Source organism: Hippoglossus stenolepis, chromosome 1, assembly GCF_022539355.2.
Source record: "Hippoglossus stenolepis isolate QCI-W04-F060 chromosome 1, HSTE1.2, whole genome shotgun sequence".
In the NCBI taxonomy this organism is placed as follows: Eukaryota; Metazoa; Chordata; class Actinopteri; order Pleuronectiformes; family Pleuronectidae; genus Hippoglossus; species Hippoglossus stenolepis.
Window position 1 is genome coordinate 12,298,371 of NC_061483.1, and position 17,457 is coordinate 12,315,827.

The 17,457-nt window shown below is 41.4% G+C and overlaps 1 protein-coding gene across 1 annotated transcript in view; it reads right to left on the reverse strand.

Moving 5' to 3' along the window:
• fam189a1 (family with sequence similarity 189 member A1) overlaps positions 1-17,457 on the reverse strand; it is a 40,623-nt gene that overhangs the window by 5,922 nt on the left and 17,244 nt on the right. The window contains exons 2-5 of the mRNA XM_035166471.2: positions 12,440-12,550; positions 9,413-9,544; positions 2,254-2,361; positions 270-430 (exon numbers count right to left, since the gene is read on the reverse strand). Of these exons, the coding sequence (XP_035022362.2) occupies positions 270-430; positions 2,254-2,361; positions 9,413-9,544; positions 12,440-12,538 (500 nt within the window). The 5' untranslated portion in view covers positions 12,539-12,550. The remainder of the gene's footprint in view (positions 1-269; positions 431-2,253; positions 2,362-9,412; positions 9,545-12,439; positions 12,551-17,457) is intronic.

Consider the following 17,457-nt stretch of genomic DNA (forward strand, 5'->3'; position numbering starts at 1 on the left):
CAAATACAGTAATTTTTGGATTGCTAGAATCAGCAGAGTCAGCGACTGACTCAACGAGGCATTTATAACTTTTTAAAAGGGGTTCTGAAGTAGACCTCTGTGTACAATTACACAGTTTTCAAACAATTGCACTATATTCGCTAGGAAGTTCGTAAATTACATTTTTTATTGTGTATTCTCTATAAATATCTCACAGGCCACATTGGTACCAGAGTTCGGGGAGCACTGAGAAAAGATGGGATGCTGATGAGAAATATTTTGCGTCTCACCTCTGTCCATCCATCGAGGGGGTGCAGGTGTACTCTGGGGGGTAGTACGGTGGAGGAGGTATGGGAGGAATAAACTCATCAAAGTCCAGAGTTTGGTGGAGGATGGTTCCGTGGGGGGTCATGCAGTCAGCATTTAGGGCTCGCGCTCTGTGCGGCATAAACTGAAACACAGCATGAAAAGAACCATTATCAGAGCCTGTTGTTTATTCATTTAGACATAATGTTGTTAATTATAATGACTGAGCATATGTGACATTTGTTACAGCGCCTCCCTGCTGTCATTGCAAGCAGTTACACATAAACACACCTCTGCTGTTGGTGCCTTGCTCAGGGGCAACTCAACAGCAGATTTCTGAGCACTGCATATTCACCCTCCTCACTCAGACCTTTGTAAGTGGGACAACTTTCCAGACATAGAACAGCCTGCCCTTCTAATCTCCAGGCTGCCACTGCTGATATTGACTTGGCTAAATTTACGGAGATGAATAAAAGGTGAACACCTCACGTGGTAAATGGGACTGTTGGAGATAAGACACAATGCTTTTGTCCTTTGCTTCACTGTGAATCAATATTAGGATGCCACGATGTTCAGCTGCCTCAGATTACACTTTCTGCTGTGTATGTCTGCTCCTGATTTTATAAATACTGTAACGGATACTGTCTTTTTCCAATTCCGCGTAGATCGGCTTAGCAGTAAATAATGTGAGTAAAAATGTGTCCTTCTAATTCATTGAGCTTTAGAAAGGATCTGCAGAATTAACACCGAAATGTATTTATATCTATGAGTCTGCAGTGTGAGACAATGATCTGTCAACATCTCAGATAATCTATGCTGAGCACTGAAGCAGAGGCTGCTGCAAATCGAGGCCTTTTGTCAAGATGAGAATATTTTTCTAATTTCCCTTTTTAATTGCTGTGTAATTTAAAAAGCTTGTGATGAATTCATCTTTGCCCTTTAATGACTGTTTGCCTATTCTTGAACAGGAAAACATTTTGTGTAAAAGAGCTCTAATGCACAATGGGCTTCATTCACCCACTGTTCTTAAGAATACATTTCTTCTTGTGTAAGAACAGAATCTACGCACACTGAAGAGCACTCTTACGCACACTTGACAACTGAAATGCTTGTGTAAAATAATCAGTTATTGTTTTTTTTTACTGTTAATTCTACAGTTGTATAATATGATTTAAATAACCATAATATTTTATCATTTTATCAAAAGACTCACAAGTTTCAGTGCACATTATATTGTTTTAAACACATGGAAATGTTGAAGAGGAAAATAATTAGTCACAAATATAGTCGCCCATCTTTAGGTGTTACACACTGTATTAGATGTGTCACATGTTCCATAGTTTTCCTGCTACATCTTTTAGTTAAAATGTTCTATCACAGTGCAGCCTGTTAATTCTGAAAACTAAGTATATTTCTGCTGTGAGACAAGAGATGGCTCAGGAGATGCAACCGCACTCCTCCAGCCTCGCATCAAGACCCATCACATCCACAAAATTTACAGCATAGCTTATTTAATGTGTAAAACATTTTTAGATCACTGAGAAGCTTTGCCATCATGTTGACGTGTTGCTCTACGTTTCTAGTTGTTAATGTGTTTAGAGGCATGCTGGTGAAAAACACAAAGGGAGCTGGCTGTGCTAATTTCCCTCGTCACTGACAGCATTTAGCTGTTGGTGGCTGTTTGATTGTTGCACATACATAAGGACAGAAGAGGTTCACACTGAGGACGATGCACCTTAAGCTGTTTTCTTCCATTCCAACATATTTTATATAAGATGCAGGAGAACTAAGAGGGAAGTCCATTTGACCTTGTATTTACATTGTATTTACCGAGCAGGATGATTAAACATTTAACATTATTCTCTATCATTTCTAAACCAATTGCATCTCCTGAGCTGCATGTGTTTACCAAACCATCAGGGTGGTCACTGAAAAGTTTTGCGTTGCTGTCCCCTCCATCACACTCACCATCTGCAGCACATCAGTCGAGACCATCTGCATACAGCACATGGCCGTGGCTAGAGCACACACAATGGTGGAGATGACGTTGAGGGCACACACGCTGAACAGCAGCTCCTAAAGTAGAGCAGGGAGAGGAGGAGGAGGCTGTTAGAGAGCGACCAGTGTCAATAGTTAGGGAATGGATGGACGGGGAAGGTGAGAGAGGAAGAGAAGACATTTAACATTATGAACCTGTTCAATATGAGGGATAATAGAACAAAGAGAGGTGAATGTGCAATATAGTATAAGGAAAAATCACAGAGAGGATTGAAGGTGACACAAACGGCACTGGCGTCATTAAGGTAACCAAGTTTAGAAAAGCTCAGCAGAGCGGCACTGCAGTGAGAGAAAACTTCTACTGATATCAGGTTTACTAACCCAGCACAAAAAAAAGTCTAATCTTCATGATTAACAAGTTTACAATAAGTTTCAAAACGTATGAAACTGGAAAAAAAAAGAAAAGAAATACAATGTCTTTGTATATTACAGCTTAACAAACAAATTCAATTTCAGTGAAAAAATAAACCTCTTAAGTATCCAAGGTTAAGCATGAGCACACACACACATTCACACTGTGGTAATGCAGCAAACAGCAAGGGGACAAACCAGTATTGAATCTGTCAGAAAAAATAAATGTGCACGGTGGTGAAATACTAAGCCCAGCACCCTGAATCAGAGGAAAGACTTATGACTGCAGCCCCATGATGATGCTCTTTGTGCCGTTTGAATAAAAGGTGGAAATTTATCTTTAAATGGCTCAATTTGTAAAACACATCCGAACAAATAACCCTGTAAGAACTGCATTGTATGAATTAAGTTCCAGAAGACGAACGACAGCACCATTTTGTCTGGAATTTGGCTCTGGGAATAAAAACTGTCTTGCACACAGATTGAGGAGAGGATGACAGCAGCTTGTATTGCAGCCTTAAAGGGAGAGAAGCGAATTATCGCATACGTATGTGTATCAAATAGTTGGAGGTGATCTTGAGTCATCTTGGCTGATTGAATTCAATAATAAACTAGAGTGACACTCACTAGAGCACATATAGTAGAATAGTATATTATAGTATCATAGTCTACCTCTGCCAAGACCCAACAGTCTCCTTAAATTCAATCAAGCTGCATCAAATTTCACACTCTCATGAATATCCGTCCCCCAAACATACCAGATTCTTTTCATCAAGATCCTTGAATAATTTTCACACAGTTCCATGGAAACTGGCTGAGTAGTTTTTGCATCATCCTGCTAACAATCAAACAAACAAACTCCTCGGTGGAGGTAGATATATGTTATTGTTCTTTTACGTTCACAGGGTTCATCTGTCATATTAAATTCCCTCATACAGACACCATGATGATGTTATTACCAGTACTATTGTTATCAAACAGTATAAGCCTGTTAAAAAGATATGAGAGAGCAGGGATGGGGGTGACTGTGTGGCAGAGACTTTGTGATATTTTCATTTAAAAAGGCGAAGTAAATCAAAAACACCACAGAAATCCTCCATCTATGACCAGAAACTGAGTGCACGAAATGAGCATTCATGAGAAACACGGGCTGCCCCTGAATATCTGTGAATGCAACAATATTATTCCATCAAGACATGAAATCTTACAATATCTTTTGTGGACAATGGTTTCTGAATGAAGCTCCCACATAAAGTGTTTTCCAGTCCATCGCACAGATGACTCACCAGATTCAAGAGGCACGTAATTACCAGTGACATTAAAAGCCCCACGCGTTTTGGGCTTCTGATAAGCTGCAGTGATGACAGATGTCTGCCCCCTGCAGTGATCTGTAAAGGGTAGTGGTTTGTTTTGAGGGGTGCAGGTACCCTGACTATCTACAGGAGGTTCCAATCAGATCCACGGATTCCCTTTACCTCAATGATGTTGCCTTGGTTCATTTACCAGTCCTGCAACATGTTTTTCAAACAAGTTAGAGATATAGCAATTAGCTGCCAAAGATTCAGTCTGTGAGCTGGAAGTTGAAGCAGTGATGATGCCAGTTGGAACCAGTGAGGTTGAATTCATGCAGCGCCAACTATACTATGCATCTAACTCATGTTTGTCTTGGAAACTAACATTTTTGGAACATGGTTTGTGTTTGGAGGATTCAAGGATGATCTACATGTCTGTCTGACATTTTAAACATAGAAAATCACAACCAGTCAGTAAATAAAGAGTAATTTGTAAACTGACTGCATGTACACAGTGTTTTTACACAGATATAAAGACCACTCAAAGGGCTCTACACTTTTACATTAACCCATTCACACACACACACACACACACACACACACACACACACACACACACACACACACACACACACACACACACACACACACACACACACACACACACACACACAGACACACAAACACACGGGTGTGGCTCAGGAGAAAGAGAGGTTTGTCACAGAGTGGTGGTTCAATCCATGGGCAAGATAGAGCCCCACATCCCTGACGGCTGTGTTTTGAGTTTGTGAATGGTGTGTGATAGAAATAGAGCGCTGTATGAATGTGAATGGGTGAATGGAACTTGTTTACTAGAGCACTTTGGGTGATCGATTAATATGCTATAAATACACTCCATTTACCATCACACACTGGCTGGACAGCTTTCAGGGACTATTTGGGGTTCAGCAGCTTGCCCATGAACACTTCAGCAAGCAGGGATCGAACCACCAACCTTCTGGTAAGTGGATGACTCACTGTAGCTCCTAAGCCACAATCGCCCATTTTAAGTGTGTGAGACGTGCACCTATTCACACACACATTCAAACAGCTCCTCCATAGCATACCTCTCTATTACTCCTAAAGCCCATTCACACACTGACAGCACAATAGAAGTGGTTGTCATGGTCACTACGGCAATTTCAGCTCCTTTCGTGTGTTTCTGGTGTTTTTTGCCCCTTGTGTCTCATTACTTCCCCCTGTCTGTCTACCACTGTGTGTGTGTGTGTGTGTGTGTGTGTGTGTGTGTGTGTGTGTGTGTGTGTGTGTGTGTGTGTTTATGCCCCTCCCCCTCTAGCTGCCTGATTGCCAATCTGTCTGTACACCTGCCATCCATCAACCCATCAGCCCAGCACTACATCCACCCTCACATCTTCATCCACTCTTTGCCAGATCATTGCTTCAGCCTGTTTGGATCATTCTCTAAGATTTGTTTGCCGACTCAATTCTCCGCCTGCCTTGCTCATTCAGTCGTCTCCACCAGCCTCCCAGCATTCGATCCCCTGCCTCGCCTCCACCCACCATTCTCCCCAACCAGCTCACCTTCCCAAAGGCCTTCTCACCTCCACCGACCTCTCACTTCTCCCAATCGCCTTCTGCATCTGTCGGCTCCGCCGCCTTCACTCCCCGCTCTGCTCCGCCCTGCCACCTGCCTCTGCCCTCTAAATTGCCTGCTGGAAAATTCACTTCCCCCATCCACCATCCATTCCCCAAAAAAACTTAATTTATACTTCTGGATTTGGAAAGGAGATTTTGTAACTGCTTTTAGATTTACATTTAGTTTACATGGTAAAAATGTTTGACTGATGCTGTCATACTCGGCTGCTAGACATTGTTTTACAATAAAACTTACGAGTTGTAATAATAACAATATTATTGTCAAATATACGAGATTTATGGGAACAAAAACATGAAAAAATGCTGTATGGGTAATTTGATCCACTTAAGATCGGTATTTAAGACAACCTGCTGCCTTAATAAAACAGATTGCATAGCACTCCGGGGCCTTAAACAGAAAGCTTAACTGGTTTTTCACATCACTGATACTGAACTGTTATCTCTCGAACCATGACGTTCTCTACCAGAAACAAACTACACACATCCCACTAGTAACTGCTCCCTCCCGCTTGCTCAAATCAAAGGGCAACACCTTGTTTTCTGCATCCACCATCGAGTTTCTGTTGATAGTCAGCGCAGGTCACAGCACTGACCTCTGCTTTCCTCAGCCTCCCCAAGCAGCTCACAGTGTTTGACAGAAAAGCCAGGACTTCCCCCAGGAAGCCCTACTACAGTTTGAGGGAGGGCGTTCTCTCTCTTCTATAGATTTTCTAACACCCAGTGGCAGAAAACAGAAGATGCTGTACGTGGTACCAATATTTAGTTTATTTCACACAACGTAACTACACTGTACATAAATGGGATGTAAAAATATGTGTGAGGTGCGGTAGAAACCAGTGAGGGCTTCTTTGTAGATCGGCACCTTAGACTGTTTATAAAGGAGCCCAACATGACACAACGTGAAACTAAAGCGTCTCAATTGCCCCCTGGTGGCTGGCTGCAGTGTAGGTCATAAACCCTGCCTCCTCCATGTTAGTGGATGAAAGTGTGCGTCAAATATTTTTTGATCAAAAATGGTATCTGGTAAAATTGATTTTAATTCGTTTTTAATGCTATAAAACAGGGTGAAAAATCTTGATTGACAGCTGAGACTGACTCGAGATTGGTCAGCAGGACCTCCATACTACTGTGCAAGCTCCAAATGGCATCATCAGCGCAAGATGGGATATTCTGGCTTCATTTCTGGATAATGGGAGGAAGTGGAGACAAAGCCTCCATCTTTAAATAGAGTCTATCACATGTTCTATGTGTGATATGTTTGCATTTTAGAAAAATCTAATAGAATAATGTAAATAAACCAAACCAAAGAGGTCAGCAGTCTGTTTCTGATCCAAAGATTGTTGCAGGAAGACAAACGAAAGTTAAGAGCTTGACATTTTGTGTGACTTTGACTAATCTTTATTGATTAATGATGCAAATTGTGAATACATTCACTGAATTCACATGCTAAATACAGTGCATGTGAGTTGTCTGACTGAAATATGTTCACTGCTAAATCTTTCTGCATCTTTTACTCTGAAGACTCATCCCTGAGACAAAGCTCTACGATTACTATACACAGCAGTAACCAATTGTGCAACTGTTTCCTTGTTGTGTGTTCTAATGGTTTATTAGGGTTAATGTATTTTTCCTCAACTCTTCTAGCAAACCTGGAGATCACAAATTCAAACTGCAAGCGTCTCGTAAAACAAGAAATATTTATGACGCCTTCATCTCAGCAAATTTTTGTTATGGTAATACATCTGCCTTGCGGATTTGAAACGGTGCATTTCTGTGATTTCCCTCGTGAGCACAATGTACATAATGACATAATAAATCCTGCAGGCAAATGTAATAACACCTCTACAGAAAACTGTTTAACATGCCCGCTCAACAGATATTTAACCTCTGGAAGATACCTTGCCCCGAGCCAATCAGTTACACAGCAAGGTTACACATCCGCCGCCCCCTTACAGGAAATCACAAATTATCTCAAAACTCCCTCCCACTGATTATTTACAGCCCCAGGCAGCGTGTAACCAAGAGTAAAAGAACAGGGAAATTAAATATGCTGGCAAAGGGCAAATGACACATATCAGCAATGTGGAGAGGGCTGATTGCTTTTTTTAAGAGCTAAACTTTTTCATGTAGAAAAGCTGTTGTCAATGCTGATTGAGTAAACAAATGAAGGTCTATTACTGAGGCTACCTGCTGTGAGAGTTCAGCTCTCCCCATATGCTCTGTAGTTTCATGACAAAGGATATTGCAGCTGCATCATGAGGTTATTAGGATCAGCGGACGTCAAACTGAAAGGACCAAGGGCTCTGGGGACATGGCCACTTCCTCTCAGACATAACTCAACACATCTGACTACCTTGGCACTTAATAAAGGTTTATAGCACCAATTCCCTCATCTCTTTTAATGAACTATGATCACAATGACAAATGTGCTTGATCTTTCCTCTTTTCATACGCATCCTTCATCCTAAGAAGTCTTTTATTTGGTTATCAATGTTTTATAATCAATCAGGGACATAAAATGAATGGATATGATTGTCGTTATCCACTAAAGGCCCCCGCAGCACATTCTGTATATCATTCCTGCAGACACTCGGAGTCAAGATAATCTACCAAGATCATGCACTTGCAAACTAAAGCCACCCCAGGCTGGATACACAGTGCATACTAAGAGGTTTGACGCTAGGGGAAAGACAAATGCTGTTGCTACTCTCAACTTCCTGCCCAATTAATCTGAGACTGAATTCTTACATTGTATTTGTATTCCATGTCATTTTCCTGTTTTCACATGGGACGTTTCACACAGAGACGGATGGAAACGTGGAGACAGCAGTTTAGACTTGACTTGGTTTAATGTGAAGCATGTTAGTTGCGTGTTTTAGTACACTGATATGTGTTAACCATCACTATAAACAGATAAATATTACTTACTTGCAGTTATATGCCTCCACCCACCAGTCGAGTTGCAGTTTACATCCATTTTTGTCAATAGTATCAAAGACTATTTATCGATCAATCTAATGCAGTGGCCCACCGAACATGCATGCAATTTGCTTTAATGTGCACAGAGAGGGCAGGTGTAAATTTGAGGTCTGAACTTGTCGCGGTAACATGCAAAGGCTGTATGTACCGATGTTATGCCAAGGTTTGATTTAACTTTATGGATGTTTTAATGGTCCAGTGGGCTATGGATGTGCCGGCGGCCAGTCTGACTGAGAAAGAGAGCAACAGCGGGGCAAAGAGAGCTGCACACGGTTCTATGATAAAGCAACAGCGCATGGGAGTTAGGGCCGAAAACATGATTTGTGACTTCTAAGTGACCTAAATCGAATCAGTTCATGATTTCATCCACGTGAACGTTTGTATTTAAATAACATTTCCAACATACACAACTACAGGAAATCCAGCGTTTGCCAATCAGATTAACCCTGTGAGCTTTGGAGTTTTTGGAGTTATGTCTCATTCTGGTCAAACCCAATGGATTTCAAACAGTGAGCGTGAGATAACAAAAAAAGAGACGGCACCACAACTTAAGAGTAAATATGATGCAGTGTGTTGTTACCATAGATACCAGTGCAGACAGGTTAGATCCCTCAACAAAAATCCAACGTGTAGTTAGATTGGCTAAACATTTAAGAACCTTTTTTGACGAATGAATCCAGTTTTCCTGGAGTCCAAACATAGTGTAACTTACACAGAACGTTTTTACGTGCGAAAATACCAAAGCTCTCCAGTTCAGCACTATGCGCACACACACGCTGGCTCCCACCCACCTTGAGACGTAGGCGTATCGTGTTGCAGTCCCTCAGTGGATTCAGTTTCAGCATCTCGCCCAGGTTGTTGCAGCTCGAGCTCTGCTGCTGTAGCTCGCAGCAGACACACACTCCATCGCTGTCAAACTTGAGCTGGTGGGGAGGAGGGGGGAACACACATCCACACTCATGCATGCACGCCACATACACAGAAACACACACACACACACACACACACACACACACACACACACACACACACACACACACAGAGAGACACACACGCAGACACAGAAATATGCACACACAGATCAGACCTGAGCTTGGTTTTTCTTTAAACATAAAATGTATTCCTGATAAAACCTATATTTTTTATGAAATGATGTAGTTAAAAAGACTGAAGACACGTGAGCAATAGAATAATAATAGACTGTGACTGAGAAAGGCTGCTGAGCAAGTGTTCAACAGGACAAAGACTGTGAGATGAGGAGCTACCGAGGGAAGCATCGAGGTAGAGCATACCTCTGCTATGTGTCCCAGATTGAGAGAAAGCAGGACATGAACCCAACAAGTGTGGGTTAATTACATTGGGGAGAAGAGATGAGGAACATTAATATTTCAGTCACAACTGGGGGATGGTCTCTGGGGAGCCATATAAAGCAGAGAAGTTGCTCTTCTCGGCCTGGGTGAGGAGAGAAGCTGCTGCTAATGTGGAAGTGGCCAGGTTAGTGGGTTGGGTGCTGGATGAAACACAAGGGGCTTCTTCAGTCATGAAAAAGCTCAGGAACTCCGGCAGAAATCAACTTAAACAATCAGCTTTACATCTCATCACAAAAATGTGCTCATCTTCATCTGGAGCTGTGGCTGTAAAGCTCCCCAATAAGAAGAGTGATGACATTTTAAAAGCTCACAATCATGAATTTTCTTAGAAAGAATAAATTAAGTTAATGTTAATGGATAAGATGCTTCTTAACAGAGCTCCTAAGGGCAAATCTATTACAAATAAGTAGGAGAACTTTTGAGAGGGTTAAGAGATTTTTAAGCAGAAGTGAAAATAGGTTTATCAAGTTATTTTAAATAACCTAATGCTTGTCGTTTTAAGTAAGTGGTGTTGCACCTGTGCATTGTGTGAAGAATCCTGTTTATGTGCTGCAAAACTGCCCTCTTGCTTTCAGACTGTAACACCTCACTGAGAATGAGGCGTTAATCTGCTGGGCTGCATTCAAGGCCTCTGAGCTTGTGCGTATTTTCCTCTTAAAATGCTTTTACACTCATCAACTAATTAAACTAAACATAGGTCGTGTGTCCAGTTGAAAACTTAAAGCTGCTCTTGAAATTGTCAGAGTTCATGCATGGGTTTGGTCTCTGTTGAGAGGTAAGGTAAACCTGAGGTTTTATACCCAACAGTCAGAATCACTGTAAATGTTACTGGCAAAGACATTTACTGTTCTTACTTTTGAAAGAGATCTAAGTGAAATGACTTGATTAAAATGTGTTAGACGAACGTAAAGTCTGTGTTTCAAACTAGAGACGTAGAGTTTGTCAAACTGTTCATTCACCGCCCTGATCTAACAAATGTTTACATTGTAAATGTATGATCCAGTGTTTTGGGGGATATCATGAAGCCACATTTATAGATACTGACTCAAATTCTTAGGATGTCTTAGTATATAAAAGTACTTAAAAGGGTCAGTTGTGCTTAAAGAACTAGTTCATGCTACTTTTTGCCCAAAACATACCATTGTACTCACATGTATCATGTGTGAATGCACTGTTTAAGATGTTGTTCTTTAGTTTTGAGCATTTTTTTTAATTTTCTCTTTTGAATCGGCCAGAAGTACAAAGGCTTGTATACTCTTTCTTTTTGAGCTGTAGCTTCACTTCTGGCAAAGACAAATGTGATAATTAAGAACCATTAGTCACAAACAGAGAAACAGTTCAGTCTACTTTCATCGCAGACTGTTCTGCAGCCTGCCGAGAACAGAAGTTCTGCCTGTCAGTCCGCCACATGCCAAAAAATCATGTAAGTGTAGAGTCACATGCAGACAACACTGAACACATGCCTATTACTCACTGACTTCGTGACTAGTTTGACAGTTGATAGCAACTACATCACTGCAACGAAAATATTCAACACAAGCTGTGAACTTGACATCTTTCAGCTTGTGAAGTGATCAACTGATTCCAGACATAAACCCTCTGAACCCTGAGCTGCTTTTACCTTTATTTACAGGCCTGTGGCAGAGCAGAGTGCGTTGAGCTTCTCAAAATAGTTTTTCAGGCTTCGGAGTTTCAACATTCAGCTGTTATTTATACATGAATGGATATATGAGTGTCTGTGTTCCAGGAATGCAAGATGCATGTTGACGGGGCACAACATAAAAAAGCTGATCTAAAAAATGTTTATCATAGGGAGTGAGGGGTGGCCACATCTGATTCCTGTACCGGGGGCAGGGGATGTTTTTTAACCTATGTCTGTGTGAATACAAAATAACTTCAAAAACCCATTGATGGATTTACCCTAAACTTGGTAGGCATATTCCATGGAAGAGTATCTCCAGGTGATTACTTTTTGAAGCTGATCGGATGTTCGTGTGTGTGTGTGTGTGTGTGTGTGTGTGTGTGTGTGTGTGTGTGTGTGTGTGTGTGTGTGTGTGTGTGTGTGTGTGTGTGTGTGTGTGTGTGTGTGTGTGTGTGTTGCCCTAGAATAAACAATGGTGCAAAACACAAAGCTGGAAATGTTGTTTTAACATTTTAGTATCATTATGAAACCCTCATAGGACACATATTATATATAGGCTGCATAAAGTCTCCTAGATACATTCATACGTAGGTTATGCATCGCCCTTCCTTTGCTTTTAATTTCTTTTCTTCTTTCATAGCTTTTATTTCATCACATTTAAGCAGATATGCACAACACAAACTGCCCAAATTTGAAGATACTGCTATCAATGGAAAGAGCGCGTTATTCACTGAGAAGAAGTGTGATGCATTGATGCATATTATAAAGTTGGAGAGTGTGTGAGTTAAAAGTCCAGTTGGTCTCACCAGCTGACAGTCTTCCAGAGAGTTGACCAGCTGAGCGTTCTGGCAGGAGAGGATGGAGCCCGCCAGGTTGAGCATCACACACACCGCTGACAGCAGCATGAAGAATGTGATCTGTCACCAAGATGGAGGAAGAAGAGGAAGAGAGAGAGAGAGAGAGAGAGAGAGAGAGAGAGAGAGATGTAGAAAAAAGAAATACAACAAAATGTCAAAAGGTTGCAGCTTAACACAGGTTCAAAACTCTTTCCGATATTGCTGTAACACCAGAGGCCCTTCAGGGTGCTTCAATCAATCGTCAATCACAGGGATTTCTACGCATCACCATAGTAGAAAAAAGGTGTCAAGAGGAATCGATACAACCTGTTTTTCCTCAGACCTACAGAGTCTGAAGACGAGAAATGTCATCCAATGACACAAGAAACAACGTATTGACAGATGGAAATCCTCCCTCCTCAGTCAGTCTTAAACACAGACCTACATGCACAAACCCTATCACCCGTCTCTACAGACGCAATATTTCTCTATGCCTCACACTGATAGAGAGGCAGTTTAGCTCTAATGTACTTTCCCCGCAAATGTTCCCTTGGCTCCCTCTTCCTCAGGGTAAAGGCTTTAATTTGTATCTCCTCACTGAAAGCCCTGTGGATATCAATCCAGTTAGCAGGAATATAGCTGCCATTTCTGGTAGTTTAAATTACAGGTCCAGCAGTAGTTCTAAAACTGGCAACAGACAACGAGCCCTCTGTGTCCGGGAAAATGCAAACCAGGCACTTGCCATTTTTGACGCCACAACTCTTTGTTTTTTGGGAGCTTGATGACAGCAGCAGAGTTTTACAAGCTCATAATTGGTGAGTTTAATAAAAAATGACCATAAAAGACTCTTTTCAAAGTTTGCTTTAAATATGTGTTATAAAACTAGAATACCCTGCAGTTGTTTGCCTCCGCCACCCAGTGCAGTTTCAGTCACCAGGCATTTTTTCCACACTCATATGAGGCCACTGTGACCTTTGACCTTTGTTTGAAATGTAACCAACAACTGGTCAGCATAGGAAGGAATTCACAACAGGGAGACCAGAGACCTCAGGCTCAAGAGGCCATGTTTTCTGAGGCCACCTTGTCCTTGACCTTAGACCTTCAACCACCAAAATCTAATCAGTTTATCTTTGAGGCCGAGTAAACATTTGTACCAAATTAGAAAAATGTCTCTGAAGGTGTTCCTGAAATACTGTGTTCACAAGGCAAAAATTATGCATTGTGACGCCATCACGACCTTGACCATTGACCTTTGTCCACCAAAATCTACTCAGTTCTTCCTTCAACTGAATGTTTGCACCAAAAGGGAAGATATTTTCTTAGAGGCACGTTAACGTTAATGCCTCTGTTAATGTCACCTGCGTTGAGGCATAAAAAGTCCTGGGACAGTGTTGGTGGAGGACACAAAAGGCACAAGCTGGAGCGGTGTGACACATACAGAGGTTGTTGAAAAACACATACACAGATGGGGAGGAGGAGAGAGGGACAAAGGGGCGGGGTGGTGAAGGAACCGGAGGTGGCATGTAATAAACAGATGGAGCGATAAGTTTAAGTGCTTTTCACCATGGCAGAAAATTGAAAGATTGGTAGGTTGATGGTCGAGCCTGAGGAGAAGGATGTGAATGAAGAAAATGCAAACAACAGAGGAAATAAAGACAGAGTGACAGCGACATGCAGGAGAGAACAGACGTCTGTAGTCCCATGGTGCACCAGTGGGGATGATGTGATTAATCAGCAATTCATTTAACTGTGATATGAGCTGTCTGGTTCTCTGGTTGATTAGAATCAAATCAAACCTCCTAGAATAGCACTGAGACAAATCTGCAGGTCACATGAGGAAATGTGGCCCTTATATACTTTTTGTCATAGACAGCATCATAATATAACATATCATATAACACTTTATTTTATATGACCACTATTTCCTAATAACGTCATGAAGTTTGTTTCTAATTACAGGACCAAAAATAGACGAAGTTCTTCGGCTGTTTAGTTTAGTTCATTAAAGTAGCTATAGAAATAGATGTGCTACAGATAAGCCTGATTTTCTCTATGACACAGTCTATGTTAACAGGACTGAAGCTCCTTACTCAGAATTACTGATGGGATCTGTCTGTTACTGTGGAAAGAGATGGACCCATTTAAATTAATGAAAAGTGTTTCCCATCCATTCAAAAGCAGATGGTAAGAAGTATGACTATTGATGGGTGGCTGCTGGACAACAAACAGAAAGCATCTTCATTATTTTACTTGGGGAGCGCAGAAGCATTTAGTTTGAATGTCACAACATTAGCTATTAAAGCGAGCATGTTATATATTGTTTTTGTTTTGTTTTTTTAATGGAACCTCTTTGGGTTTGTCTTGTTGCCAGCTGAGCCAATCGGATACAGCGCTGCGTCTGAGGTAATAAGTTAACCAGCATCAACTGCAGTTTAACTGAGGAGGAAACCACTCTTTATAAAAGCTCTACTGATGGAGAGAGCTGCCGAAACATCACCCTGCTTTTTTTGTTGTGTGCATTTGCATGAATGTCTTTTTAAATCTGTCAGATCTTCGCTATCTACAGCTACACCACCCTGGAACAACGAAGCCATGTGGCACCAAACCCATTGGTTTGGTGTCATTACGCAGTGCAAATTGTGATTTTATACAACAATGATCCCACCATAAATCCTGTGATTTGTGTTCTCCAGGCCTGAGTGTCACCTGTGTGTCACCCATACTTTCTCTCTGCCGAGCTGATTGTCACGCCTGGCACCACACCAATGCCTTCTCATTACCATGTAGAATCGCATAGCACCATTAAGCTGCAATTCATTAATTACTGCTGAGCTTCCCTCTGCATACCAAAGAGGAAAACACACACACACACACACACACACACACACACACACACACACACACACACACACACACACACATACATACATACAGCCACGCGCGCACACACTACTTGGTCACCATCGCAGATTTACGCTGTGTGTCATCATCACCTCGTTTAGCACTCACTGCGGAGGACAATACACCACAATGCACTCCCATTCATCTCCCTGACACACACTCATAGATTACTACAATATAAGACTCAGGGTTCAGGTGTATCACTGTTATTCTCCATAACTGTCACTGAGGTGAAAATCATTTGCCTTTAACTTCGCCTCCTCCAATCCTTCATGCAGCTGCAATATATTCAGATTCCAGAGAAATAGAATAATACTTTAGCTGAACCATATCTGGTGCAAGAAAAATATCAGGGTGACTTATATTCATGACCAGTTTTTCCCCACTAGCAGCATAATGGTACAATATATTTCCTGCTTTGTTTGTTCATTTGGTAACAGGTGGGAGTAATGCACCGAGAAACGCAGCGATGTGTCAACAAAGGCAGGGAGGATGAAATGAGCTCACTAGAGCCTTTTACAGACATGAAAATGTCCAGAAAATTGAGCACAGACTTTCTGCAGACTTTCAAACATGAAGAATGCAGCAGGAGATTCTCCAGGTCAGATGTGTTCACGACAAGAAGAAACTGTCTGCATCATTCAGGCGAGAGGTGGCGTTTGCGTATAGAGCATGCCGGAGGGAGGACATGACGTATAAATTCTGCCGCGTAGATCACAAGTTTTTTTTACAGCACGACAACACCGGAGTTGGCGCATATCACTAAAAGCTGTCTAATCTCGTTTTCTTTCCAAATTGACACCTTCATCGGCGTCTTCTACCTGTACATCTCTTCTTCATCCTGTTTCCTCCATCTGTCGCGTGTTAGAAACATGATCATCACGCTTACTCGCTCACTGTGAACGTTCCGGTCATTATCCAGCTGCTCTCTCACATGGGCTCACAAGGACATTTCCCGGACATTTTACTCACAGGCTGGCAAGAAAAGTTCCGCAAAATGCCAGGAGCAACTGACTCGGACATTTGCGTTCTCTGATACAGCCCCTCCAGAAACCTTCGAGAAAATGTGAGCTTTGGTGGATTGTGTTAGCTTTGGACAGAGCTAGCTGTTTCCTCATGTTTTCAGTCTTTGTGCAAAGCTAAGATAATTCTCTCAATGGATTTGGAAAAGCTCAACTTGAATGAAATTGTATAAACAAAACACTCCAAAAGTCCAAGGCAGAAATAGATTCTTGTAAGTCTGGCATACATCTTTCCAAAGCTAAAAAAAATCATTCATCACCTCTGCTAATTTGCAGAGGCACGTTGCAGAGAAAAGATGAGCATCTCTCTGACAGGAAACTGGACTGATGCAGCGGCGAACAGTAATGGCTTTTCACTAGCTCAATATAAACCAACGGATAGGAAAGACCAAGATATTAAATAGAAATAAAAACAGAGGAAATTGGGAGTTAGGTATCCTCAACTGACAAGTATTCCAAGCAGAAATGCATGAATATTTTAAGAGGAAGGCCTAAAGCTGAAGTAGACTAGGTTAACACATGAAGAACATTATACACATTTCATGTTGTGGTGGTTGGTTATCACACCTCAGATGCATCATATGTGGAGCAAATGTGCAGTAATGTCTGCTTTTATTATAATGGTTAGATATTTGTGGATGATTACAGTTGCACTCAACTGCAAAATACAAACAACACAACCTGTATTATCGCATATTATGAGAATCATGTGAGGATGTCAGTGTCCATAAACTCCAACACTCAGTATAATACAGATTTAAAAAACCCTCTGACCCTAAATAACCTGTGTGTTAGTGCCACAGATTATCTGCTTTTATTTCATTAAGGCAGATGATGACATTCCAACACGATTTAAACTCAGAGTGCAAACCATGTTATGCAATTTAGAGAACATCTCTTTCTCTCAGACCTCACAGCATCGAGAGTGCACGTGTGACAAGGAATTCTGGGGGATTTTGCTCCTTTTTCTGAGCCCAGGTTCATTTTGAATACTTTTTGCTGACTTTTATACATCCTTGTTTTTGTCTTTTGGATTGGCATCTTTTAAACTGTCCATACTATGGT